The 27,528-nt window shown below is 44.3% G+C and overlaps 2 protein-coding genes across 6 annotated transcripts in view; both read right to left on the bottom strand.

Annotated features, from left to right (window-relative positions):
- MDN1 (midasin AAA ATPase 1) overlaps nt 1–27,528 on the bottom strand; it is a 164,009-nt gene that overhangs the window by 36,472 nt on the left and 100,009 nt on the right. For 4 of the 5 annotated variants that reach the window (XM_007126238.4, XM_028494643.2, XM_028494645.2 and 1 more), the window contains exons 58-74: nt 19,405–19,531; nt 18,596–18,766; nt 15,710–15,924; nt 14,953–15,340; nt 14,087–14,196; nt 12,762–13,467; nt 10,908–11,069; nt 10,172–10,445; nt 9,203–9,438; nt 8,501–8,596; nt 7,773–7,867; nt 7,391–7,512; nt 6,635–6,781; nt 5,676–5,785; nt 4,986–5,059; nt 4,300–4,498; nt 2,052–2,211 (exon numbers count right to left, since the gene is read on the bottom strand). In XM_007126238.4, the coding sequence (XP_007126300.2) occupies nt 2,052–2,211; nt 4,300–4,498; nt 4,986–5,059; nt 5,676–5,785; nt 6,635–6,781; nt 7,391–7,512; nt 7,773–7,867; nt 8,501–8,596; nt 9,203–9,438; nt 10,172–10,445; nt 10,908–11,069; nt 12,762–13,467; nt 14,087–14,196; nt 14,953–15,340; nt 15,710–15,924; nt 18,596–18,766; nt 19,405–19,531 (3,392 nt within the window). The remainder of the gene's footprint in view (nt 1–2,051; nt 2,212–4,299; nt 4,499–4,985; nt 5,060–5,675; nt 5,786–6,634; nt 6,782–7,390; nt 7,513–7,772; nt 7,868–8,500; nt 8,597–9,202; nt 9,439–10,171; nt 10,446–10,907; nt 11,070–12,761; nt 13,468–14,086; nt 14,197–14,952; nt 15,341–15,709; nt 15,925–18,595; nt 18,767–19,404; nt 19,532–27,528) is intronic. The other variant, XM_028494642.2, reaches the window with a different exon arrangement.
- On the bottom strand, nt 20,821–27,186 carry LOC112063757 (midasin-like). The gene is made up of 5 exons (XM_024119466.3): nt 26,739–27,186; nt 25,613–25,728; nt 24,707–24,840; nt 21,591–21,748; nt 20,821–20,884 (listed from the first exon to the last, which is right to left on the bottom strand). Exons 1-5 carry the CDS (start codon nt 26,834–26,836, stop codon nt 20,851–20,853), a joined length of 540 nt encoding a protein of 179 aa, XP_023975234.2. The 5' UTR covers nt 26,837–27,186; the 3' UTR covers nt 20,821–20,850.

Raw genomic sequence — 27,528 nt, 5'->3', positions numbered from 1 at the left:
ACGGGTTCATGCCCCGGTCCAGGAAGATCCCACATGCCGCGGAGCGGCTGGGCCCGTGAGCCATGGCCGCTGAGCCTGCGCGTCCGGAGCCTGTGCTACTCAACGGGAGAGGCCACAACAGTGAGAGGTCCCCCACCCCCAAAAAAAGAAACTGGATTCATTCTTAGGGGCTTCCCTGGTGGTGCAGCGGTTGAGAGTCCGCCTGCCAATGCAGGGCACACAGGTTCGTGCCCCGGTCCGGGAAGATCCCACATGCCGCGGAGCAGCTGGGCCCGTGAGCCATGGCCGCTGAGCCTGCACGTTCGGAGCCTGTGCCCCGCAACGGGAGAGGCCACAGCAGTGAGAGGCCCGCGTACAGGGAAAAAAAAAAAAAGATGCATGATAACAGAAAAATCAAAACACGTGGCGCTTCATATCTCTTAACAACAAACAACCCAAATAAAGTAGGTATTCTGTTTTTTTTTTTTATTCAGGGGTTTCATAACCAATCAAGCAAAAAGCACTTATTGAACATGGATTATGTGCAGTAATTTACACTAAGAATTTTAAAAACAATACATACATACATATACTGAGCTCCTACGCTGTACCTGGTACTTGGAAAATGTTCTTTTAATCTGCACAGCTCCAGAAGAACTTATTTGTAGCCACTCAAAGAGGCTCAGAGAAGTCTAGTCATCTTCTAAAGGCCATTCAGGTAAACAGCAGACTTGAAGCCAGGATCTGAACCCCGGCTGAACCGACTCCAAAGCCCAAATTCGTTCTCCAGCATCGCACTGCCTTCCTGACCACCCACCGGCAGCTAGAACACCAGGGTGCTGCCAACCTGCCACAGGCAGTGTCACAAGCTGACTGTGTGGCCTCCCAAGCTCACGTTGAAGTCCTAACCCCCAATACCTCAGAATGTGACTGTATTTAGACATGGGGCCTTTAAAGAGCCAATTAAGATAAAAATGAGGCCAGGACTTCCCTGGCGGTCCAGTGGCTAAGACTCCACGCTCCCAATGCAGGGGGCACGGGTTCGATCCTTGGTCGGGGAACTAGATCCCACGTGCGTGCCGCAACTAAGAAGTCCGCATGCTGCAACTAAGGAGCCGGCAAGCCGCAACTAAGACCTGGTGCAACCAAATAAAGATAAATTTTTTTTTTAAGTTAAAAAAAAAATAAAAGATAAAATGAGGCTTTATGGGTGAGTCCTAATCCAATCTGACTGGCATCCTTAACAGAAGAGGAGATGAGGACACAGAAAAGGCATCTACGAGCCAAGAAGAGAGCCTCAGAAAAAAACCAACCCTGCTGACACTTTAATCTCGGACATTTAGCCCCAGAATTGTGAGAAAACAAATTTCTATTGTTTAAGCCACCAAAGATGTGGCACAGCTGACCCCTGAACAATGCAGGCAGGGCATCCTATTATTCTAACAAGTTTTTTTTTTTTTTTAAAAAAGATCTCCCTGAGATCAGACTGCAGCCTCACTGAAGAAGGATCAGCTTCACCCTGACCACAAGCTCACTGCGGCTGGGTGGTGGGTCGAGGTGGGGGAAGTGCTGAAAGGCTGCCAAGGGCCCAAATGATCTTTTAAGGTCGGGATTCCCTTTCCCAGCCACTGCTGATATGCTGTACAGCACGAACAGGGAAACGAGACTGCTATACCTCTCTGAGGTGAAGGAAAAAAGAAATGGACTGTGGACAAACCTCCCTCTTCCTTTAACCCAAGAGAGACAACATTTTGAGAGGTGGGGACAGCCTCAAGACTCTAGGAAACCCTTTACTCGTGTCCCCAACCAGCAAGAGCTGACATGGACAGGGCTGCTGCAGAGAACGGCCTAACACTGCACTGGTGTGCACGGGAGGAGGACAAGGTGACCACCTGTGGGGTCTCAGCTGGCTCCTGTGTTTGGGCTCGGATGGTTTTTAACCCACTTGCTTAATTACCTGCTCAACGCTATTTAAGATGTCACAGAAGGACACAGGTATCTTATTCCAACCCTCCCAGGCCACTGAGGATACCGGAGAGAGCAAAGCCCCCTCGTCCCGGGTGCGCACCCACCGGTGAACTGGTCGAGGCCCTCCACGAGGCAGGGTAGGGGGCTTCCCTTCATGAGCACCAGGCACATCTTCCTCATGCGTTTCACGAGCTTCGGCAAGCGACGCAGAAGTGGCCCCTCCGAGGCGGGAGGGGCACCCTGACACTGTTCTGGAACCACGGCCTGTGAGACAGAGCACAGGTTATTCTCACTGCCAAGAACAGTCCTAGCACGAACCTGCACGGGTGCTAAGTTTAAATGCTGCGCTGCTGCACACACACCTGGCTCAGCAACAGGAAACTCTCCTCTCCATGTGTCTGAAGTCTCACGAGAACAAAGGCATCATCGCCAAAATTAAAACAGGCACATGCCACGGGTATTCAGCATTGTGTTGCTGCTGCTGTGGGAGGTCCCCGCAGCAGAAGCCCTGGTCCCCAACTCCCGCAGCACCTTCTGTGCTCGTCACCAGGGGCCTGCGCTTCTGCTCCATGAAGGTGGAGATCCGACAGCATAACTGCTGCCTTTAAGGTGTTGCACTACACTGTGCTTCTCAGACACACAGGCAAGGCTAACCTGATCCGCCAAAGCCGACTTCTACCACCATCTCTCCCCTGCCTCCAATTCCTGACTAACAGTTCAAATACCAGGATCCAGATACTAGGCAACCATCGGAGGCCTATTTTCACTAGTTTTTCTCCCTTGAGAATCCCTGAAATTCTGGGACTTCCTTGGCAGTCCAGTGGTTAAGACTCCACGCTTCCACTGCAGGGGGTATGGGTTCCATCCCTGGTAGGGGAGCTAAGATCCCACATGCCGTGCAGCGCGGTCAAAAAAAAAAAAAAAAAAAAAGAGACCAGAAATTCCTGTGCTGTCATCAATAGTAAGTTTAAAAATTTGCTCAGCATGACAAGCGGTGAACTGATGAATACAATCCAAAGAAAATTTGGCAGCCATATCATATATAGTGTGCGACTATATCATGGCTGTATGCTCAATTTCTATTACGCTTTCTGAACTATTAAAATATTAAAAATCACTTGAGGAACCCCACTGCTAACTCTATAGACCCAGGGTGGAAAGCACAGTAGGAAGACAAAAGTCATTACTCCCTTAAGAGTGCTCCCGGACTTCCCTGGTGGTGCAGTGGTTAAGAATCCGCCTGCCAATGCAGGGGATACAGGTTCGAGCCCTGGTCCGGGAAGATCCCACATGCCGTGGAGCAACTAAGCCCATGTGCCACACTACTGAGCCTGCGCTCTAGAGCCTGAGAGCCACAACTACTGAGCCCATGCGCCATAACTACTGAGCCTACGCTCTAGAGCCCGTGAGCCACAACAAGAGAAGCTACCATAATGAGAAGCCTGTGCACTGCAACAAAGAGTAGCCCCCGCTCACCACAACTAAAGAAGGCCTGTGCGCAGCAACGAAGACCCAACGCAGCCAAAAATAAATAAATAAAGTTACGGGGGGCGGGGGTGTGCTCCCTAAACCCAGTGATTATGAAGCAGGGACATCCTCCTGTAACTGGCCTGCTCACCCAAGGTCTCGATAACTGTTTAAATTTTCAGGAATTTTGCAAGCCAGCTCTTAACTCTTGGCGCTTGAAACTGGCCATGATGGGAGTACATATGTTTCTACACCATGGTCACCAGCAACCACTTCAAAGCAGCAGATCACTGCACACAGTCACTCCCTGTGCAGCAGCTTCATCACACGGGACCCCAAAGGCAGCTTCAATATCCTATTCCTAAACTGATGCTTTAAATCTTCCCTCACAGGTAGATGAACTGTTCATAGGTAAGCACAACAGTCGTGGGGCTTCCCTGGTGGCGCAGTGGTTGAGAGTCCGTCTGCCGATGCAGGGGACGCAGGTTCGTGCCCCGGTCCGGGAGGATCCCACATGCCGCAGAGCGGCTGGGCCCGTGAGCCATGGCTGCTGAGCCTGTGTGTCCGGAGCCTGTGCTCCGCAACGGGAGAGGCCACAACAGTGAGAGGCCCGCATACCGGAAAAAAACAAAAAAAAAAACAAAAAAAAAACCAAAAAAAACCACAGTCGTTTCCACAGGCTAACATGAAACTTCCAGCACCAGGATTAATGCTTTCTGCCTTACTCTGCAGCAGGTCATGCAAACAAATGCTATACCACTAGTCCAAAGAGGAAGATTTCAAAGGCATTCCCTCACCTAGTTCTAAGGACACTCCTCCCACAGAAAGCAAAGACCCCATGCAACTAGCTCAGGAATAAGCAAACACTATCCCACAAGCTAATACCTGAGCAGCTGCTGGCCGGGCTAACAGGGTCTCTCTCAGTGCCCGATTCAGACTCTGAATGGGCGACTCCTCACTTGCGGCTGCATCTGTTGGCCTTGGCAAGAAGTCTGGCTGTTCCTCCTTGTCACTCTCCACCAGGGATGACCGGCAGGGTTCACTCAGGACAGCTTCAAATTTCTTCATGAATTTAAAGAGGGTTCTGGCCCCAGGTAATGACAGAGATGGGCAGAAAAAAATAGGATGGAAAGTGAGGAAATATGTAAATGACATATAACACACACATAGATAACTTAATAACTTGTACCTCTGGTACATAATGAGCTCCTTAGGAACTCATAATCTTTTTTTAAAGGAAAAAGTATGGCAGGTATTCTCGTCTCGCTTTTCTAGGAGGAAAAGAAAGCCAGGAACGGTGGGAGATCACTTTGCTCAAGGTGAGCAGGTGGCAGAGGACTCGACCTTCCACGGCACACAGGCTGCTCTGCCTCCAGACACATCTGTTCCTCCTGCAGGGAGACTCTGCTTTGGGCGGAAGGGCGTGGTGTTGGGAAGCCAGCAAAACAGCCTAGAGTTTTTTAGTTAAGTTCAAGGCAGCACAAGTCAGGCCTCTGTAACAATGTAGTCATGCTGTCTACCATTCAAAAATTCTGAGTTTTGGTCACCCCCAGCTTTAAAAGATCAATTACCTGTGTGTCTTTTCCACAGATTGTTTAATAGACCAGAAGCTGACATCATTCCACTTGGATATCTTAACAAATTCCTGTAAGATAAATGAAGCTCAAGGAATGGCTTTATAAAGCTGGTGTCACTCTGTTCTTTCTAGATCATCTGTTTGCCGAAGACCAGAGCCCACTCCATCTCAAACACAGGACTGTGTGTCAGTGAACAAGTAAAACAAGTCTAATAAAGGAACCATGTGTTTGTCTCAAAGCAATGGAAAATAGTGCTGCTACAATCAGTGGGTCACTACGTACTCTAGCTTAAACCAGGGTTGGTTCCACGACCACTGAAAATGTCAAATAGAGAGGATCCTCCTTACACCCCCAAGCACCTCACCAGCCCATAGACCAACACCAGATGGTGCGCGTCTGAGGTGGAAGATCAGCCTGGGCAAGACCAGGGGAGCGGGCACTAATATCCCTCTTAGGAGCCTCTGAAAAGGGGCCACGCCCCGGAACCCTCACACATGCGGCCAGCTCAGCAATGGAGCCAACGCCACGAAATGCAAAACCCACCATCCTAGTTGGCAGGTGCAATGCTCGCCTCCATTCCCCAGATCCCCCTGCCTCACGGTCAAATGGAATAAAGAACAGAACTGAGGAAGAATTTGCTGATTTTGTCCTCCTAAGAGTGATTATGACAGCCATTCATCTTACTTTAAGCTCTTTTTCTAGGGGGGAACGAAGTTCCACAATTTTGGCCTGGACCCGGTCAAAGAACTGCTTGTAATAATGGTACAAATTCCACAGAACGCTGCAAATTGAATCTGGAAGAAATAAAAAGGAAACAAAAACACCACACTTGCTGCATGTGCTGCTGGCTCCCCCTCTGAGGTTCACATTTCAGTGATGATCCTTCCTCCTTACTCTTTAGGCCAAGAGATTACAGTGCAATGTAGCACATGCAGACTATATATAACAGCTCATCGGGAAGCCGGGGTTACCAGTTCCCAGAGATGCAGGCTCTCAAGCCTACCCTGTATTTTCATTTCAGTCTGTACTGGATTTTTTTGGTTGCACTTTTGTTCTTAAAGATGGTGTTCTCAGACATTCTGCCAAACTCACAATTTCCAACCCTTTCTCGGAATCTTATTGTAAAGTCAGCAGAAACTAAGCCTGTTTTAAAAGATGGCATATTAAGAGGCTCACTTTGCTCATTCACGTAAATCTATATTCATTTTACAGCGACACTTTTGTCTAAACTGCTGTGGTCAGCGATAGGAATCGACAGTAGAAGTTTTACGTGCAGTTACTTGACACGTGGCAGCGCTCTCCCAAGATCATAGAACCTAATAATGGCCCGGATCAAGCAGAAGCTTAGCAGGACATATGCACTGTCTAGACAGAAAGATGTGCTGCCTCAACATGCCAGCTCCTGAGCTCTGCATCTGGTGATTTACCTCTGCCACGGTTTGCTAGCCAGGGCTTCATTTATAACCAGTCTGTACTCAACTTTAATGTTTTTCTCTATATCTAACTTGAATCACATTATAGGAAAAGACAACTGAAACTGTCTTGTTTAAAACCTGGTATGCAACAAGACACCTGTCTCATGTGGAGAATTCAAAGGGTAAAATTAAAGAAAAAATATTATACATACATATGTATATCCTTACCTTTTCCTTCAACTTGTGGCATCAGCAAGACATGACAATGGAAAACCAGTAACATCTGAAGTCGTACGTGGAACTCTCCCAGTGAAGATCCTTCAATAAATGCTTGTAACGTGCTGACCAGCAACATCAGGGTCATCTGTCTGTCATCTTTAGAGATTCAAAGAAGAAAACATATATGTGCCTGCAACCATCACCTGCTGTCACAAAGCGCACACAGTCTACTATGGGATACCCGAGGGATGGCCGTCAAGTAGAGACACCAGTTAAGGTGAAGCTTTGAAGCAAGGACCACAGCTAAATTCCAAGCTGATTTAAAAACTACAGCCCCACTCAGGGTATGTGTGAAATGCACTCACAGCAAATTAGGAAACTGAATCACGAGGCACTTGTTCTAAATATGAGATGAAAGCCTTTTAACTCAAGCATTTTAACTACTACCTACCAAGACAGAAACTTTCTCTTTGACTTGTCTCATGGATATAGAGAAGAAGGAAACTTTACCTTATGACTAGCTCTCTAGACTCTGGACAAGTCAGTCACTTAAACCTCTCTGACTTCCATTATTATTCTTAGTAAGAACAAAACTACACAGCTTTCTTGGCTGACCTCTCAGGAATACCTCGCAGTCAAACGATACATCCCATGTGAAAGTAGTGGGGCGAGGACACGTGGGAGCAGGTAAATCCCACGCTCTGCAGCACTTCAAGCTTAGCTTGGACCCCCTAAATAAGCAGGGAATTTACAGACGGGTGTTACCTTCCTGCTCTTCTGTTTGTTCTTGCATGTGCTTCTCCAGCATCTGATAGATGGAGAACCAATGCTTGGTGGATTTCTCAGTATGGCGTTTCATGGTATTATCCAAACTCATGGACCAGCAGCTGAAACATGGAAGTAGAGGCCAAGGAGGCATTTAAGGAAACCTATTCAAACATCTGAAACCACAGAAGCAGAAGCTAAATATTCACTATTCTCTCCTCCCAAATGGAGATGGAGAGGCTCCCAGTCTGCTGCCTCCGAACGCATGCTGCTGTCTGGTCTCTAGCTGACATACTACATAAACTCTGAAGAAACAAACTATCCAAAGACTCTATCCCTACAACCTAAGCTCAGGAGGGGAAGTGACAAATGTATCACTTACTTCAGTTCCAGTTTACGCCAACGGATGACCATCTGAGTGACCATGTCAAGATGTTTCCGCAGAGACAGGGCTCGACTTGCATTCTCCTCCCAATCCTGAAGAAACACAGATAAAATTTACTATGGCCATTATTCAGTCCCCTGACCACCTCCTCACTCACGAACACCCTGGACTTTTCTTGAGCAAAGACCCCTGGGACCTTCAACAACTTTTATACTGATCTACCAATAACTAACCAGAATGAGTTTACATCCAGCTTATGCAGCTTTGAGTTCTTTCTGGTCACCTGACAGACCTCCAGCAGAGCAAACAGCACAGGGTTTGGAGACCTGAGTCTGAATCCCTGTTGTTAGTCACGTGACCCCTCCAAAGTCCAGAGCCCTAATCTGAAAATCAGGGGAGCACCAGCCACTTCAGAGGCTGTGAGAGGACTGAGGGGCTTAAGAGTGGAGGCACCCTGCCGGTCTGAAGGCCAACCCAGAAGTCCTGGCAGACTGAGCCCTTAGGACTGGTGGACGCTGCGTCCCACCCTTGAGAACAGGTGAGGCAGGTCCCCTATGTGTCCCATGGAGGCAGTGGCTTCACTTGCAATCATCTGACCTTATGTCAGAAAAACCAAGGAGGTTCATCCTTCTCCAACCCCAACTATCACATCCTGTCCCTCTAACAATAAGAGAATCTCTTCAGTTGACTATAACTAAAATGAGGGCTGGAGAGAATCCTCTTACCTGTGCCTTTGCCAGAAGGATCTCTAAGCCATTCAGGAACTTTGAGATGGGGCTGGAAAGTGGGAAACTACGAATCCTGTCCATTACAACCAGCAGCTGCGGGGGAGGGGGGGGCAGAGGGGAGGGAAGGGGGGTAAGAAGATTTGGGCATCCTTGTGGGACTGTCAATCACCCAAAGTCACAGGGTACTGGAGAGGGGCCTGACTGGAAGTTTCATGCAAAGGCCCTGCTTCGTGAGCACTTAGGAAAGCTGCGGGTGAAACTTCCAGGGCTGCAGATCCTGCCCGAGATAAACACTTTATCTGCTGCATTACTCTGGAAATAAGATTGAGTTTGATAAAGTAATTACTCTTATTACTCTCTGTTATAAGTTATTACAGAATTAGCTGAAGATCACAGAGCAAGGTCTGAGTTAAAACTGCCAATCTTGAAAAAGCCAGGCCCTTGTTAGTATAAGGGTGTGTCTGAATAAAGAGAGCAGCACAGCAGCACTTCAATAGATGGATGGCAGACGCTGAGCAGCAGATAAAATATGCGGAATCTCAAACACCATTTACACAACAGCATTACAACCTGGTATATTCATCCTACAGGGAATAGCACCTCACTGAACTGCAGTTCTGTAAACCTCTGTTTGCGTATCCAGTGTGCAAGTCACTGCCCCCAGAACAGTGAGAGGCCGCCTCCCCACCACTGCCCTACCTGCTCAAGCGCCGGATGTTCTGGCCAATCCTGCAGCAGTTGGCGGACGGCCTCTGAGAAGCCTTGAAGCACAGGCTGGCAGTGCCGAGCTTCCGGGACGTTGGGGTGATGGTAAAAGTCATAGGGACCGTCAGTCTTCACCATCAGGTCCAAGGTTCCCTCCCCAAAGAGAGTGTTACGGGACAGGGTGTAGGCCAAAAGTTGGCTGCCCAATAGCTGGTCATTCAGCTCAACTCCTGTGAAGTTAACAAGATCACTGTAAAGTTGGTATCAGGTTACAATGAGGTCAGCAACATGCTCAGAAACAATGAATGACTGTGACTAAATGAAGTAGATATTGCAATGCCATTCACCCCCAAAGCAGCAAAGGTCTAAAAGACTGTAACCCCAATACTACAGTGGTCACCAAAATCTGCCCCAAGTTTCAGTATATACAGAGGAACTCAGATACTGCCTACATGTAATCAAGAGGGTGCAGAGTTTGGTTTGATGGATTCCAATTCCCAGTTTTTGTAGCTCTTCTTGGTAGGCAGAAATGAAATTTAAAGCCTCCTTCCTACTTGCAAGGAATAACTCATGAGGTCACGTAGGAAACGGCATCAAACCATATCCTGTGAGATTAATTTCTGAGTTGCAAGGTTGCTCCCAGGAATACATGATTTCATTAGAAAAGCACTGAAGCTGTGAAAGGGAAATTGGAAATAATGTGGAGAAACAAGACCATTTAAACTAATTCCATATCCTTACTCTTAATCCCTTTACCCCCAGTATTCAAAGAGTGAAAGCCATCTTTATTGCAGAATTTTAAATCAATTTTTGGAATTAGCTTAAGTCCTTTATGCTAAGGAAACTCCATCAATAAGAAATTTAGCAAAAACGTGGACATAATAGTTTCAATTGTTCCAGAAGTAGCAATCACAGCTATTCGTTTTGATTTCCCAAGAGCTTAACAAAAGTAAACTACCATACCCATCAGGGGGTAGAAGTTTGTCACAAGCGATGCCCCAGTCTGGTAGCAGGACAGAAACAGGCTGAGGTAGTGCTCTGCCCCGTGGGGCGGCGGCATCTGCTGGTACCAGAGGGACCGAGCAAAGCCGAGGCACAGCTGCTGGTGTATCAGCATCACAGCCTGCATTGAGCTCTGTGACAGGAGGGCGGGCTCTGTGGCGGCCTCCTCTTCTTGCCCATCTGAAGGTCCCTTCTTTGCCTCTAGTGTTGGCTCTACCAAAATATCTGCGAAGTCCTGTAAATAATATTAGAGCAATTGAACTTTTAAAGTCAAAATCCAGTTCTAATAAGACTAAAAGGAAGGGGAAAGGATGGAGTGTGAATGATCAAGAAAATGAAATCGGGAATTACGTGCATTGAGAAATATTTTAAACGTTGCAAAACCATTCAAAGAGATGTAACAGGAACTAACATAGTGCTGTAGGTCAGTTACAGAGTAAATCCTAAGAGTTCTCATCACAAGGAAAAAAATTTTTTTCCTTTTACTTTATATCTATATGAGATGATGGATGTTCACTAAACTTATTGTGATAATCATTTCATGATGTATGTTAAGTCACATCATTATGCTGTACACCTTAAACTCATACAGTGCTGTATGTCAATTATATCTCAATAAAATTGGAATGAAAAAAAAAAAAACAAAAAAAAACACCTCAAAGGGCAGGTGTGTGGTATCAAGGGAATTCATTCCAACCTCTCCATGCAGTGGGAACTGCTTCCTGAACTCCCACTCCTCCTCCTCCTCCTCGCTCAGCGCTGTCCTAGAGTTCCTGCCCCGGTATCTGTACAGGCTGCTTTCCTGCTCAGCCTTCTCTTGGGCTCTGCGTTCCTGTTCATCCCACTCATTGACGATTTCCTAAAAAAAATCACACGTTCCGAAGGAAGCTTATTTGCCTTTGCTGAGGCATTTACAATGAACAGAGGCAAGACTTGCTATCTCTTCCTCATGAAAACAAAATACCATGGTTCAAGAACAAATAAATGCCAACATCCAAGACACTAAATTCCATGTAACAGAGAGCAAATGGGATTTGTTTTCAAACTGTGTATCTGCAGCAACCTGAGTTTCCCAACGCCCCCCCTTGCTGTATTGTTACAATTTCGCAGGTGTGAAAACCTGCTGTAGTGGCACGACTGGGGACTTCCCGTCAGGCGTGAATGGTGCTCTGCGTTAAGGACAGGGTGAGGGTCAGCAACGTGGGTGTGTGATGCAGACTGCACTTGGCCAGCACCTCAGGGAGATATCCTGGGGGTTCGGAAAAGGGAAAATGGGCTGGGGACTGGGTGGTCGAGGGGAACCAATCAGGCAAAACTGGGCTATACGATACCAGACATTTCTTAAATTCCCTACTACCTCTAAAGCCCTACAATTGGCAAAAACTATAAAGAAACCACCCAGTATTGAGAAGAACTGAGGAGATAAGCAACCCCAGGATGACAATTTGTATTAAAAGCCCAAGCAAGCAGTTAACCTTTGTCTCAGCAATTCTGTTTTCTAGAAGTTTTACCCAAAGATCTAGCTTTAAGACTTTTAGGATGGCACTGGTTTGGGTTTTTTTTTTTTTTTTTTTTCTTCCAAAAACAGAAAAAAAAAAAAAACTTTACATATAAATGTAAATATTCAGTGACAGGAACTGTTAAATGATTTACCCATACAACAGAAAACCCGGCAGTCACTAAATATGATGCAGGTGGAGAATACCATAATCATGGGGGGAATAAGCACTAAATTTTAGCTGTTAGGTTTTTAAAGGCAAGTTATAAAACAGAATGGACTTTCTTAGTGTTCTGTAGGGCTCGAGCCATTTGAGGATATTATCTCGGGGACCACGGAGGGTATAGCATTGTCCACAACGAGAGCAGCCCTTTTATCTGTTAAATACTGGATCACTCTGCTAATATTTGTATTTTTTAAAAGGGTCTACTCCCCGCCACCCAAAAAAATTGTAAACCACTGGGAAAAAACAGCTGTAAAAAATTTAGTGTCACAGACATACACTTACAGATACACGCACTAATGAGCAAGCCGAGAACAGAACACACCAATGTGTTAACAGTTACATAGTTTTGAGTGGCAGAATCTAATAATTTCGCTTATACTTATTCTTTTAATTGTCTACAATGAAAACAAATTGCTTTTGTTGATGAGGGAAAAAATAGAATTTATTTTATTTTCTTGGCTGTGCTGCTCGGCTTGCAGGATCTTAGTTCCCCAACTAGGGATTGAACCTGGGCCCCTATTTTCTTAATATTAATAAAAGTTCATTCAATCACATGGCAAAACACACCATAAAGGCAAACGACCAACAAAAAAGGAAAGAATATCTGCAGTGTGTATCAGGCATAAAGGGCGAACAACACTAATATTTTTTTTAATCTCTTAAAAAGTGACAAAGGCCCCTAAACCTGACAGTTAAACGGGAAAAAGCCAAGTAGCAGACACTAGATCCCCAGTGCCTACCCACACCGTCTCTCCTACTCCGGGCACCGCTAGTACCCTGTAGGCGCCCTGCTCGTGCCCGCAGCTCCCGCCAGGAGGAGGGCTTACCTGACACACATGTCTGAAGAGCTCCAGGGCCCGCTGGTCCAGCTCTCCCTTGCACAGCACGTGGGAGCGCAGGTACAGGAGGGCGTTCAGAAGCAGCTGTTCTTGGGTGGGGCAGGGCCTCTGGCTCTTGCCCTCCAGCTCCTTTCCTCCCAGGCGCTTAAGGAGCAGCTTCCCAAGGCCTCGCAGGACCTCCTCCGACTTCACCGAGCACAAAGCATCTGCGTGAGCATAGTAGGTGGGGAAGGTGGGGCCCACTGATGGGAAAGCCAACAGGGATGTGGCCAGGGCACCCAGCCTGTGCGCGCAGACCACGCCACCATGGAGGGAGGCGTGGACCTCGCACGCCACCAGCCGCATGCCGTGCTGCAGCTGCAGGATGGATGCCTGCAGCGGGGCCACTGCGTCTGGATAAAGGGCAAACTCCTCTGCCAGCCGCCTCCGGAACTGGTGGTGTGACTGCTGCCAAGAGGCCTCCTCCTTCAGAAGGTTCTGGGCCATCTGGGCAGCCCGAGGTCTGTCCGTGTGGAGGGCCTGCAGGAGCCGAGTGAGCAGGTCCTGAACGGCAGAGGCCCTGGCGATGCTGGTGACGTAGTGGTGGACCTCCTGTACCAGGGACTCATACGCAGGCAGCGGGGGCCTGAAGGCCTGCTTCTTGGACAGGCTGCAGATTAAGTTCTCCAGCTGATCAATTCTCTGGCGAAGCAACCTAAAGGCAAATTAACACAGTATGCAAATTCTGTCAGAAGCAAAGCAGCAAATCTAGACTGAGCCTCAGGAAAACAGAAGGAAGACATTTCAGCTACTGAGGCATAAAATGATATATGGACAATTATAACGAAAATGGATAACACATACACAGGCATTTACCATGTGCAACACGTGTCGTCAAGCATTTCGGAGGCACGTCTCATTGAAGTGGGCACTATTATCCTCCTTTTACAAATACGGCACTGAGGTTTAAGGTACTGAGTGGTCTACCCAGGGTTTAAAGCCAAAGGTCAGGGACAGGCCTGGAACCCAGAACCCACTACTAAACAGTATTTCCTAAGGTCACAGATCTCCACGGTGCACGTCACCACACCCCACTCCTTCCACACTGAGAATAAGCTCTGCTTTCAACCCTCCTGGCCCCATGCGAGTCCTCCCCCTCCTTTCACAGAGTATTTTTCCTGATTATAACCATGGCTTTGGGATCTACCTGCTAATGTAGTTCAGAGATGTAGATCATAACCTCAGCTTAACGCTGTAATTATACTACAAAATGTCTTTTTAAAAAGAATAGTCAAGCCAATAAGCCCCAAGTGGAATAATCGCTACGGTGCTACCTGACGTGAGGGTGAGAGTGACCGAGGACGACCTCATCCTCCAGGTCTCTCCCAGTCTGCAGCTGGGATGAGAGGCTCCGGGTCTTCCACTCACACTGCAGCTGCTGTAACTGGCGGAAGGGGAGAGACTGGTATGCTGTGCCCAGCTAGGACCAGGCCCCAGAGACAAAGCCCTGGGGGAGGGCTGCTCCCTGGATGGAAGGAATCTGAATGACCCAAGGGCAGGGGTTTCTGTTCCACCCACCTGGACCACTCACCTCAGAGCTGTCAGGTGAAAAGAAACTATCTCATTCATGCCAATGAACTTCTAAGTCTCTGCTACAGCAGTCTGGTCATCGCCCCAACTAACATAATTTTCCTTCTTCAAAATATAAAACTACTGTATCACTATCTCAATGTATTCAGTTCCTGAGTTTAGTTGGAAGTACAAATAGCAAGAGATACACCACATTATCCGAATCTACCTACTTCCTGAGTTTTGGATAACAAGCACCAAAAGTTCAAAACCTAAAGAATGCTATACCCCGTCTAAAGAAGTTACCCCAATCCAAATATCCACAACTTACTTTAGGCAGAGGGGTCTGGATAGGGAGGGACACCACTAGCGCTCTCCTGCTGTGCCCTCTGCCAGGGCAGCCTATCAGTGGGTACGCCAGAACGGCCCCTCCTGGTGCCTGAAGCTACTCCGAGGAACCCGCAAAGAGGAAAACACAGTCTTTAGAACACGCTCCTGGGACGTCACAGGGCAGCTTATGTAAAACCATCCCTCTGAGCTCTGAGCCTCCAAAGGGAGAGAAAGGAGTAATATACTAAGCAAAGCCAGCCAGTCAGGGATGCAGCCCGCGCCCCAAACCCTCCCCCCATACCTCTTCCGTGGCGTACTTGAGCTTGTACCCCCTCTTCACGGCGGGGTCGAAGCGTGTCTGGGGAAGCCAGGTCTGGATCTGGAGCAGGCCCAGGCTCACCCACCGGCTCCCACGGCGGGCTGGCTCGGGCAGGTCCCGCTTACCCTCCCCCTCCCCAAACAAGTGGCGCAGGGAGGTGAGCAAAAGGCACAGCAGCTCCTTGGGCAGCGTCTCCTGCCCGGCCATGTCCCCGAGAGTCTGGCCCACGTGCTGGCACGCCTGGCTGTCCCCAGGCAGCAGCTGCTCACAGTTCTGCACGTACTCCTGCCGCTGGGGCTCGGGGAGCAGCTCTGCCAGGCCAGCCAAGTGCCGGCACAGCACCAGCCGCTGGAGCTGGGAATCCGTGCGTCTGTGGGGACAGGGAAGCACTTAAGGGTCTGCACCACAGCGACCACCATTCCTTTCTCATGCTACTGTTCTTCCAGAAAATGACAAGACAGACTGCACTGCCTACACCTAGAGGTGAATTTCTATTCTCAATCTGATACGGTTTTCTACGTACCACCTTCTTGATCACAATATACTTACAGCTGACAGAGTGGCTGGCCAGCTCACAGCAGTCTCTGTCATGGACTGAAAACCTGCTCATCCAGCCAGAAAACACCCTTCCTCCACCCACCAGAACTAGCCACTACTGAAGAAAGCTCTGACCAAGGTCCCTGCTACATGCTCTGGAGGAAAGACGGGAGCTGTACCGTCTACCCGGGGGAGGGAATACCTGAACTCTGCTACGGAAGGGACAGCCATGTTAGTCCAAAGCACCGAGCTGATGTCCTGGAGCTGCTGTGATCTCTCAACCCACTCCCCCAGGGTGACATGTGAGGAGGACAGGATGGGGAGGCCGCTCACATCCCAGGGACTTGCTCTGGAGCTGCTGGTCAAGACTTCAAAGCAGCACTTGGAGAACACGGCTCTACTGAGACTTCCGGGACCCTGATAAGGGGAGAGGAGTCATGTTAACTTTCAGAAATTAAAAAAAAGGGTTTCAACAAGCAGCACTGGGGCACCTTAGAGGAAAGAAAGAAAATTTTAAAAGGAGATTCAGGTTGCTAGGAACAGGTAAACATCAGCCTGAGACAGGACCAGAAGGGCAGAATGGGCTTGGGTGCAGTGGGCCTTTGAAGGACTCCATCCTCTACGAACGAGGAGCAGTGGGCGCTTTAGTCATGCAGAAGAAAAGCCCTCAAACCTGCGCATCAGGAAGACCAGTCGTGCAGCAGAGCTGGGGGTAGGAAGGTGAGACTTGGAGGCAGGGGAAGGAGTTGGAAGACAAATAGAAGAGACAGGGACAAGCTTGTCTCCCTGGACTGTTAACCTGGGACACAGGAACAGCTGTCCACGAACAAAGGGTTAGCGGGTCGAATACACATGAGAGCAAACCTGACTCTATGCAACTCCTGGGGACCCATAAGGTTTAACACTAAAAGCTTTGAGAGATGTTTTACACTAAAGAAATCAATCTTGATAGAGCAATGGAACAGAACTGAGTCCAAAAATAAATCCATGAACATCGTGGGAATAAGGTGTTATGACAGAGGTGGCATTTCAAAAGAGATGGAAAGGATGAACTAGTCAAAACTGGTGTTGTTAATACTGCTTTTGGATATGCCTGTTTGTATAAAATAAAAAATTTGCATCCCCACCTCACAAAACAAAAGATATCCAGATGAGACTGATGTAAACATAAAACAAAAACAGAAAATATGAGGGCTTCCCTGGTGGCGCAGTAGGTAAGAATCCGCCTGCCAATGCAGGGGACACGGGTTCGAGCCCAGGTCCGGGAAGATCCTACATGCCGCGGAGCAACTAAGCCCGTGCGCCACAACTACTGAGCCTGCACTCTAGAGCCTGTGAGCCACAACTACTGAAGTCTGTGCACCTAGACCCCATGCTCCACAACTAGAGAAGCCACCGCAATGAGAAGCCCGCACACTGCAATGAAGGGTAGCCCCCGCTCGCGCACCTAGAGAAAGCCCACGTGCAGCAATGAAGACCCAATGCAGCCGGAAAAAAAAAAACCCAGAAAATATGAGAAAATGGTTTTTTTAACTCTGTGGGTAATGAAGGAAGACTTATTTAAAAAAGCATGATACCAAAGCCAGAAAGTAGAAAGGGACCGGCATATTTGAAAACACTATAAAACTTCTGTGATATAAGAAAACATCTTCAAACTTGAGACAACAGAACACTAGAAATGTATTTCCAAATATATGTTGGGTAAAGGTTTAATATCCATAATACAGAAAGAGATCTTCAATAATAAAATGATGATTAATGACTTTTTTTTTTAAAACAAAATGAGCAATAAACATGACTGGAAAATTCAGAGAAAGAAATAAAAGCAATCAATATACATATGTAAAGACATTCAACCTGAATAATAATCAAAGGAATACATATCAAAATGAGATTTTTTTTAAATTGTACGACTGGCAATAATTTCAAGTGTTAATAACACCTAGTGGGGCAAAGATACGGAAAGACAGGATATATGATAAGTGAAACGTGCTCTAGTCCCAAGTCTGCCGTGGTCATCCTGACTTCATGTTCTCTCTCTTCACTGTCTTCTTGCAGGTTTAAAAAGTGAAAAACCAAAAACCTACTTCCCTAGACATTCTGATAATATTTACAAATCTCTTTAAATGTGAAGACACTTTGGCCAAGGGTTAAATTCCAATTCTCGTCACACATCCACAGAAATACTCAGACAAGTGGACAAAGGCTTATACAAGGGTAGTTGATGCAGGTATGTTTGCTACAGGAAGGGGGAGGAGAAGGCAAGAAACCTCAATGCTTATCATGAAGAAAGTAATTAAATGCATTCCAACACATTAGTACAGTGGAATACCTTAAAAAGAATAAGCTGGGGGGCTTCCCTGGTGGCACAGTGGTTGGGAATCCGCCTGCCGATGCAGGGGACACGGGATCGTGCCCTGGTCCGGGAGGATCCCACATGCCGCGGAGCGGCTGGGCCCGTGAGCCATGGCCGCTGAGCCTGTGCGTCCGGAGCCTGTGCTCCGCAACGGGAGAGGCCACAACAGTGAGAGGCCCACGTACCACCAAAAAAAAAAAAGAATAAGCTGGAATGACAGGTGCAAATTTCCACGACATATCATGTGAACCAAGAAGGTGGCCTTGTTTTTGTTTACATATGTATTTAATATAAAAATACATGTTAACAGAAGGATACAGAGCAAAAGAGTGGTTATTCCCAGTGAATTCTACATTATATACGTATATAAATATACATGTATACATATTGTGTACGTGTATGTATATATATATATACACACACACATATGCACACCTATCTACATGTTTCTGTACTGCTTAAAATCTTATAATTAGAAAAAATATTTCAATTAGAAAAGAAATTAAAGACTTTTTAAAGGAAATTGTTTGTACATTAATTCAGGATTTCCCAAATCATTTAAGATGGAATATCTTTTTTGAAGGTAAACTTATTAATATCCTACAGAAAATAAAGTATTTCAATCACTTATTTAGTCACTGCTCTATCCTAGGAATAAATGTTCACTGCTAGATCCATTGAGAAGTTTCTTCTACTATCATCAAACATTTTTATAATTTTATGGCAACAAACCTTTAACGTGGGGTCCAGAAGGGACCTGGGTGTCTCCCTCTGCTGCACACCAGGCAGAGGGCTCCATGTTAGCCAGTACTCTGGATCTGTGGTCACAGTACTGCTCCAGAAAGATGTAAACATGGAATTAAATAACTCAGACCACAAAGAGATCCTTTCTTCAGGAGACATCTAAAGGAATAATTAGATAAGAGAGTATTTGAGAAAGGTTTCATAAATCGTTATAAGGTCTCTCTGTCTTGTAAGACTCATCTAAAACTAACATGGGTTTAAAGATTATTAATCCTAATGTTCCTGGTTTTCTGCCACCCCAGTTGTCTTGTTTAAGTCACTTAACCTATTTATAATTTTATAAAACATAAGATCTGATTTTATAAGAATGCATGAGAAAACTTAATTAAAATAATCACAAAATTATGTGATCAAAATAAATAAATGAATAAAACATTATTATCAAAAAAAGTTAAGGTTGTACTAATGAAGTTACATTAACTACAGTTTACCACTATTCACATTTAACAGTTACTCTTGTGGAAGGGTAAAAAACACTGACAATACATTTTTGAGCAAATAAAATAAAAATAAGGACCAAATGAAATGAATCTGTGATAAGAGTAGAGAAATACCAAGGAAATTACTGCCAAAGAACATTTAGAGTTCTCCCCTTTGAAACTTAATTCAGATAAGACTAGAATTTTACAACATGCACTTTTTGAGATTAAATAAATGTTCTGCAATCAGTCTGCCACAGAAAATCTAATCAGCTCATAGTGTAAAGGAGGTTTTTTTATTTTGATTTTGGTTTTTACCTTTTGATGGTGCACTAAGGACCAAAGGTCTCGAAGCTCTTGAGGAGCAACTGGTGTGTGCTTAAGACAAAATGTGATGTGATGACTTATCTCCTCCTCTATATGGGGTTGCTGGTTTTTGCTGGACCTGCTCCAAAAATAAAGAAGGAGAGAGAGTGGGCTGTAGGCTTTCAATGAGCTGCTAGAAAACTGCTATGTAAGGGAAGATGGAACACACAGGACTTCGAGTACATTTATTTAAAAATGAGCAAGTAATTCTACCAGAAAAACACCTAGTAACATACATACATTCATTCATTCATTTATATAAATTTATTTAATAAATTTATTTATTTTTGGCTGTGTTGGGTCTTCATTGCTGTGCGTGGGCTTTCTCTAGTTGCGGCGAGTGGGGGCTACTCTTCGTTGCAGCGTGCGGACTTACTGCAGTGGCTTCTCTTGTTGCAGAGCACAGGCTCTAGAGGTGCGGTTTTCAGTAGTTGTGGTGCGTGGGCTTAGTAGTTGTGGCTTGCGGGCTCTAGAGCGCAGGCTCAGTAGTTGTGGCGCATGGCCTTAGTTGCTCTGTGGCATGTGGATTCTTCCCGGACCAGGGCTCAAACCTGTGTCCCCTGCATTGGCAGGCAGATTCTTAACCACTGCGCCACCAGCGAAGTCCCATACCTAGTAACTTTTAGAAGTGGAGTCAGGGCTTCCCTGGTAGCGCAGTGGTTGAGAGTCCACCTGCCAATGCAGGGTACATGGGTTCGTGCCCCGGTCCGGGAAGATCCCACATGCCACGGAGCGGCTAGGCCTGTGAGCCGTGGCTCTTCCACGAAACTGGTCCCTGGTGCCAAAAAGGTTGGGGACCGCTGTGTTAAATAATACTATTAATACCTGCACAATTCCAATGACAGAATTAAATAATATATGTAAAGTTTAGGGAATTTCCTGGCAGTCCAGGGGTTAAGACTCGGGCTTTCACTGCCGTGGATCTAGGTTTGATCCCTGGTCGGGGAACTAGGATCCCACAAGCTGCGTGGTGTGGCCAAAAAATTTAAAAAAAAAAAAAAAAAAAAAAAAAAGTTTAGCCCTATGCCTGATACTTATTTAGTGGTCGGTATAGTATACAGGGAATAAATAAATAAATAAATAAAAGGAGAATAGCTAAGGGAAAACTTTAAAAAACGTATTGGCTGCAAATAAATAAATAAATAAATAAAACTTATTGGCTGCAGAGCAGAGGATATGCTTAGAACATCTGTCAGCTAGCCAAACTCCAGAACATATTACCTGGGTTGACATCTTCCAGAGTATTAGCTCTGAGGACCAACCCCCAGGCCTGTAGGAGACTTTTCTTTAATGTCCATCCAGTAGCAACCATTTGGAGCCGACTAATGTCTTCCCACCATCCACTCTCCCCAAGGGCAGGCATCCGCTCTCTGATGGCAAGGGCTTTGTTAAAGACCTTCAATTGTGAAAAACACTCCACCACCAGCTTGTCCTGAAACAATAAAACCCAGGAGAGCCTATTACAGAGGAGAAAAGTAGTTTTTAGCAGCCTATGCATCGCTGAAAAAAATGTTTTAAATATTTCCTTAATGATTCTATAAAACATAAAGTTGGTTCACTCCTGCAGATCTCACGATATTCACACAGTAATAAAGTTAAAAGTCTACTCAGCCTTAAAAGTCTCAAGAATAAGTAAAATGATAACATTTAACAAGTCAGTTAATAGTACTCATTGAACATTTAAGAACTAAGCTTTGCAAGCAAGGTTGAGTATAGTTGAATGGCAGTCCCCACGTTCCAGGAGAGCTGCTAAAAAGGTCAAATCTTTGTGTTTACTACATGCTTCCAAGTCGTACCTTAAAAGGAAACGGTCGTCCCAGAAACTTCTGTAACTTCTTTATACCCGTGAATCCACCAGTTGGGCTCCCCAAGCAATTCTGAATATGTTCTGAGACAGTCTGAACCTCTTTGTAGTATCTTTAACAAAGGAGATAAAGGGCAGAAGGGAAGTAAGGAAAGGGGGAAATGCTGGATGGTAAGAACATCACTCGCATTTTATATTTGATTTACATTCACCAACAGGCCAAGGGGACAAACCAAAGTAAAGCCAAGAAGAAGCACATTTCAATTCCTAACCCTCCTCCCTTTAACATCAATACTGTAGATACTGACGTTGTTACTCTAAATATGACTCTTACTTGTCTTCGTGGTTCATCAGGAGTTGGGGAATCTGACGAACCAAATGTTTTAAAACCCAGTGCCAGTGAAGGGCAAGCAAGGCCAGGCCTGGTGCATCCACTTTTACGGTATCGGCCACGGTCCAGAACCGGTCCCGCCACCGCACAGAACCCAAGATCTAAAAACAAAGTAAACCAAAACTGCTCACAAACAACTCCCAGTAAAGGACACAAAACACTGACTTCAATCATTAATCAATACTCAACATACACACGTTAAAGATCTAGCATCCAACTGGAGTATTTTTAGGGATGTTAAGGCAGTCAGAGAAGGCAAAGCTCTTTCCTCCTATTACTTGAAGTTCAGTTATCAGAGAAAATGGAATCACTGGGTCATGTGGTAAGTGTACACGCAATGTTATAAGAAACTGCCAACCTGCTTGACAAAGCAGCTGCACTATTTTGTATCCCATCCAGCAGTGTAGGTGGGTTTCAGTTTGTTCCACTTCCTTGCCAATACTTGCTGCTGTTGACCATTTTAATTTTAGCCATTCCGGTGGGTGGCACCGCACTGTGGTTTTAATTTTCATTTCCTTGATAACTAACGATGTTGCAATTTTTCCAAGTTCTCATTGGGCATTCATTTATCTTCTGAGAAGCATCTATTCAAATTCTCGTGTTCATTTTTAAAAATTGGGCTGTCTTATTATTTGTCTATAAAATTTATATGTGATTTATCAACAGTGTCTCCCAATGTTTTCCTTTTCTTAAAGCTATCTATTAAGTTCTTTATTTTGACAAAATTGAATTCATCAATTTTTTTCTTTTATGAAGAATGCCCTGAAATCTTTGCCTATCCTCAAGCTGTGAAGATTTTCTATGTTTTCTTTTAGAGGTTCATAATTTTAGCTTTTATATATAGGTCTACGATCCATTTTGAGGTAACTTTTCTATATGACGTAAGGTAGCAGGTAAAGGCTCATTTTTATTTTATTATATGGATATCTAGTTTTTCCATCACCATTTGCTGAATGAACTGTTTTCCCCATTAAATTACCTTTGCATATTTGCCCCCACGCCCCAAAACTTCACTGATCATATAAGAGGGTCTATTTCTGAAGTTTCTTTTTTGTTTCACTGGTCTATATGTCTATCCTTATGACAATAACTACTGTTTTCATTAATGTAGCTTCTTAATGCAAATCAGGTATTGTGAGTCTCCAACTTAGTTGTCCTTCTAATTATTTATTTTTACAGTAGTCTCAAGATTAGTGATTCCTTTTAGGTTTTATGATGTCAAAGCTGTTTTCATAATAATGCCATGTTATTTGCCTTTTTCACTATGTTGACATTTGCACTGATGGTACCAAAAACAAGGCGGGGGGTGGAGGGGACAAACTGTGATTGGGTGTCTGGCAAACACTGTGTGGAAAATGAATGACGTCAACCTGTCAGTTCAAGAAAAACAGGAGAGTATTTGTTGCTGATGATAGAATTTGAACCTTCAAGTAAAACCTAGAACTTTGAAAAACTAAGAGCTTGACAACTTCCCAATACTTACAGATTTTTTCATGAGGTAACTTCTGTGGTAACTTTTCATGAGTGTGACTTTTAAAATTTATCTATATTGAAAAATGTAATGTGTGAACATTTGGAAGACCTGATAACTCACTGAACAATACTTTCCAAATTACCGGTGCATGAGAACATACATGCAAGGCTAAAAGTCCATCCAAAGTGCAAGCCAGGCCAATGGATTTTAACGCATGACAAGATCAGTGATACTTTTTTAGATTCCACATTACAAGTAACCTTTACAAAACTAACACTTGTCAACCTGTGGTATAGAATCAAAGAAGAATATCACAGTTATATGAAATGTTTGTTACATACTCCTCCCTTTCCAATCTCTTAGCCACATGAAATAGAGGCCAGTTTTTCTTCACAAACTTCAACCCGTACAACATACTGTCAGAGACCGAATGCAGAAGCAGGTGTGAGAATCCAGCTTTCTTCTGTTAAGCCAGACATGAGAGACTCGCAGAAATGTAAAACAGTTCCACTCCTCTTAATTTGTTTTGGAAAATAGTTGTTTTTCATTAAAAATGTTATTCATATTACCATGAAATGAATTTGTTACTGTGTTTCTTAAACACATTAATAAATATTTTTTACATTCCTCAGATTTATTTCCTAATAAAGGAAATACTGATACATGTAAATACATAAGCAAAAGTTCTTTGAGGGTTTTGGTAACTTTTATGACCATAAGGGGGGGCGGTCTTGAGACTAAAAAGTTTAAGATCTACAATTCTAGTTTAACCAGAATTACTCGAATAATCTGGATTCAAGCCCAATTTAGTCCATATGTGACAATCATGTCTAAGAAGGATTAAGTGAATTAAAATAAAACTGTTAAGATTCTGATTTTTATCAACAGGTGAGTGGATGAATAAGATGTAGTACATACATGCAGTGGACTATTACTTGGCAATAAGAAGGAATGAATTCTTGAGACACAAAACAATATGGATGCATCTCAAAATAATGATTTTTTAAAATATTTTTTTTCATTTTTATTTTATTTTTATTTTTTTGGCTGCACCATGTGGCATATGGGATCTTAGTTCCCTGACCATGGATCAAACCTGTGCCCCCTACATTGGAAGTGTGGAGTCTTAACCACTGGACCACCAGGGAAGTCCTCAAAATGATTTTAAGTGAAAGTAGCCAGATAAAAAAGAACAATATAAAATACCAGAAAACACAACTGAGCTACAGTAACAGAAAGCAGATCAGTGGATACCTGGTTGGAGGTGGGGGGCAGGAAAAAAGAAGAGAAAACAAAAGAACAAGAGGAAAAGGCCTGAGGGTGATGGATAGGTTCACTGTCATGATTGTGGTAATGGTATCACGGGTGTACACATGTCAAACATACAGACCTGTACACTTTATATGTGACTTACTATATGTCAGTTATAACCCCATAAAGCTTTAAAATATGTTTATCTATTTAAATTCTTAAGAACTTCTCAAATAATATTGTACATATAACAACACTGAATTTGGTCTTGCCCCTAAGAATCTTTGTGCCAAGAAATACGTTGCTTAAGATAAAAACAGGTACATCTCCTTACCTCATTAACAATGGCATCAGACACCATCCCCTGGGAGGACTGTACCCAGAGCAGGATTAGCGCATCACAAAGTTCAAAAAAAGCAGCAAGATTGACCACGATTTCATGGGGCAGGCTGTGATAGCTCTCTGGATCTTAGAGTTGGTATAAACCAAACAAGAACATTTGATCAGATTTAAATCTCTGGACATTTTCGAAATCAACAGTAATCTACAACTTAACGTTATTCTCAGTACAAGGGTCAATTTGAAACGTCAAAATTGAAAGCAAATCTTTGTCTATCATTAAGTTAGCAAGTTAGTCGTCTATACCTAGAGATGTTCATAACGTCTTAATTTAAAAAAAAAGCATTTGTTTAAATACAAAATTGTTTAAATACGAATTCTAAGTGTGTATATGACTGGATGGATAGATAATACAGACAGATCTGAGAAGATATACACAAATATACTATTAACAGTAGCTGCTGCGAGAGGAGACTTTTTCCATTTTTTTGCTTCTATATAGTTTGAATATTTTCCAAGAAATACCGTTATCTTTTCAATTTAAAAATAAAAAGAAGGAGGAAGAAAGAACTTATAACCAAATGCTTATGAACTCATACTTTTGAGCCAACAGAACAAGTTTCAAGTTCTGGCTCTGCTACTTGCTAGAGATGTGACCTTGAGCATCTCTGTGCCCCCCTTTCCTCTCTCATGAGGCTTATCTCATGGTTACTATAAAAAGTAAATGAGATCAAGGACATGTAAAAAAGCACTTAGTCAAAACTACTGAATAAGGGAAGATGTTCAAATGCAAGCTAGCAAATCAAAAGGAATCAGCACCATGGCATCAGCTGCTGAATCCCTCTCACCTGCAGCAACATTATGCAGTCAGAGGCATAACTGAAGAAAGTAATGTCCTTACCTTTATGGAATTCAAAGGACATTCTCAAAACACTATTTCTTAACTTTTTGCCACCAACAGAAACCAAATTTGCTTCAGTAAAAATCCGTTTTTCCCGATCAAGATATATGATTGTCCTGAAATGAGATTCCATAACATAACAAATAGTTGTTGGTTAATAATACTTATTACAGCCTCTACCTGCTGAGTCCTGAGAACCCTTGGAACATCAACCTCCTTCAACCTGCCACTCCCCTCGTGCCTCTGCAAATCCTGGACCGGAGAGATGGCAGCAAGAGGGATGACAACTGGGCTGGGGGAGGAAGACAGAGGGCTAGGTAGACCACCCAGCCCCACTGTGTTGCTCTGCCATGACATGACAAACTGTGCTGTGAACTCTTAAAACTGGCCATCTCACAATTAACCTGCGGTGCTAGAAGTTACCTGGGGAGGAGGAAGGGGGAGTTGCTGGGAGGGGGGACAAGGGGGTCTCAGAGGTGCTCCTACATTATCACATGGGTGAGTTCACTTTGTGAAAAGTCATCAGAACGATATATAATCATCATTACTGTACTTTTCTGTAATGCACGTTATACCTCAATTACAAAATTATTTTTAAAATCTATTACACTAATGGCCAATTAAAAAATATTACCGGTCATTACATTAAAGGTGAGGAAAGATCAACTTATATAACAATTATGTAAATTTATACTATAGGTCACTATGTACGTACATCTCCAACATTTGATGGGGCAGACAGATGGCTGAGGAAAGGACATATGAAAATGCAAGGAGCTGCTGGGACACGCAGAAAACAGTGGAAACACAACTATCCTATGATAAAAGATCAACCATAAAACAAATCCCACCACTAATGCTTCACTAGTGTATTTATTAAAGCACCCTATTAAATTATTAAGAACATTCACAGGCACCTGGACATCAGGGTCGGAATGATTTTGCTGCACATGGAGCGTAAAGGAGAGGTGGTGACGAAGCAATCATGTCTGACAACCACCACTTCTCAGGTTCAGAAAATTAAACACACATAAGACTGTCAAGTAGAGCTTAGGAAAGGTATAATCTGTGAAGCCATAGTGTACAGCGAGGCAAACAGCACCCAGAACAAGTAGACTTCACCTACTTGTTTGCAACAGACTCTAAAAGGGCAAAGAGCTGCTCGGGCTGGCCCATTTGTGGGTCAAAGTCCATCGAATTTCTAATGATGTCCAAAGCCTGCATATTCCATCGGGGATCCAGAGGGATCACATATTCATCTGGTTTAAAAAACAAAAGGTAGAATTTTGGAGTTAAACTCCTTGCCTGGCAAATTTCAGTTGAGGATTTTCATTGTTTTACTTTGATCACACTGAGTCCTGCCGGGGAAGAGAGGGACCAAGGAAATGGTTTCAGTCCATGGTAGTAGAAAAGTAGGGTTCAACAGCTTTTACGCTATTGCCTTTCTAAATGCAAAATTTCCTCTAGCCCTGAAAATTCATTCCACCGTAGGACAGAAAGGTAACCTCCGCTAGACCATAAACATTCCAACAAATGTATTCATTTGCTCAGCTCCCACTTCTGGCTGGAAAAGAATCCATGGGCTTAATTACCCAATCTTTCGCCATTAACCATAAAAAAATGAACTTACATGGCAGAAAATGAATGAACACATCTCATTATTTGCTTTCAATAAGAAAAACTACTCAAGATTATTGCCCTTAAAAACCATTTCTTTATAATCACAGGATGTGCTGCTGCTACCTCTTGCTCCTTTGGCTCAAGCTCGGTATCTCTTCTCTAAAGCAGCAGCAATCAGACTCTGACCCGCTCCAAAGGTTGAGAGCCCAGCGGAAGAGGTAAGACAAAACGATGGGAACATTAATTTGATGGTGGCTGAGCTGGATGGGTCAGTGGAGCACTTCAAGTTTTAAAGG

The sequence above is a fragment of the Physeter macrocephalus genome, chromosome 10, assembly GCF_002837175.3.
Source record: "Physeter macrocephalus isolate SW-GA chromosome 10, ASM283717v5, whole genome shotgun sequence".
NCBI classification, from domain to species: domain Eukaryota; kingdom Metazoa; phylum Chordata; class Mammalia; order Artiodactyla; family Physeteridae; genus Physeter; species Physeter macrocephalus.
This window is presented reverse-complemented; position numbering and strand designations above follow the sequence as displayed.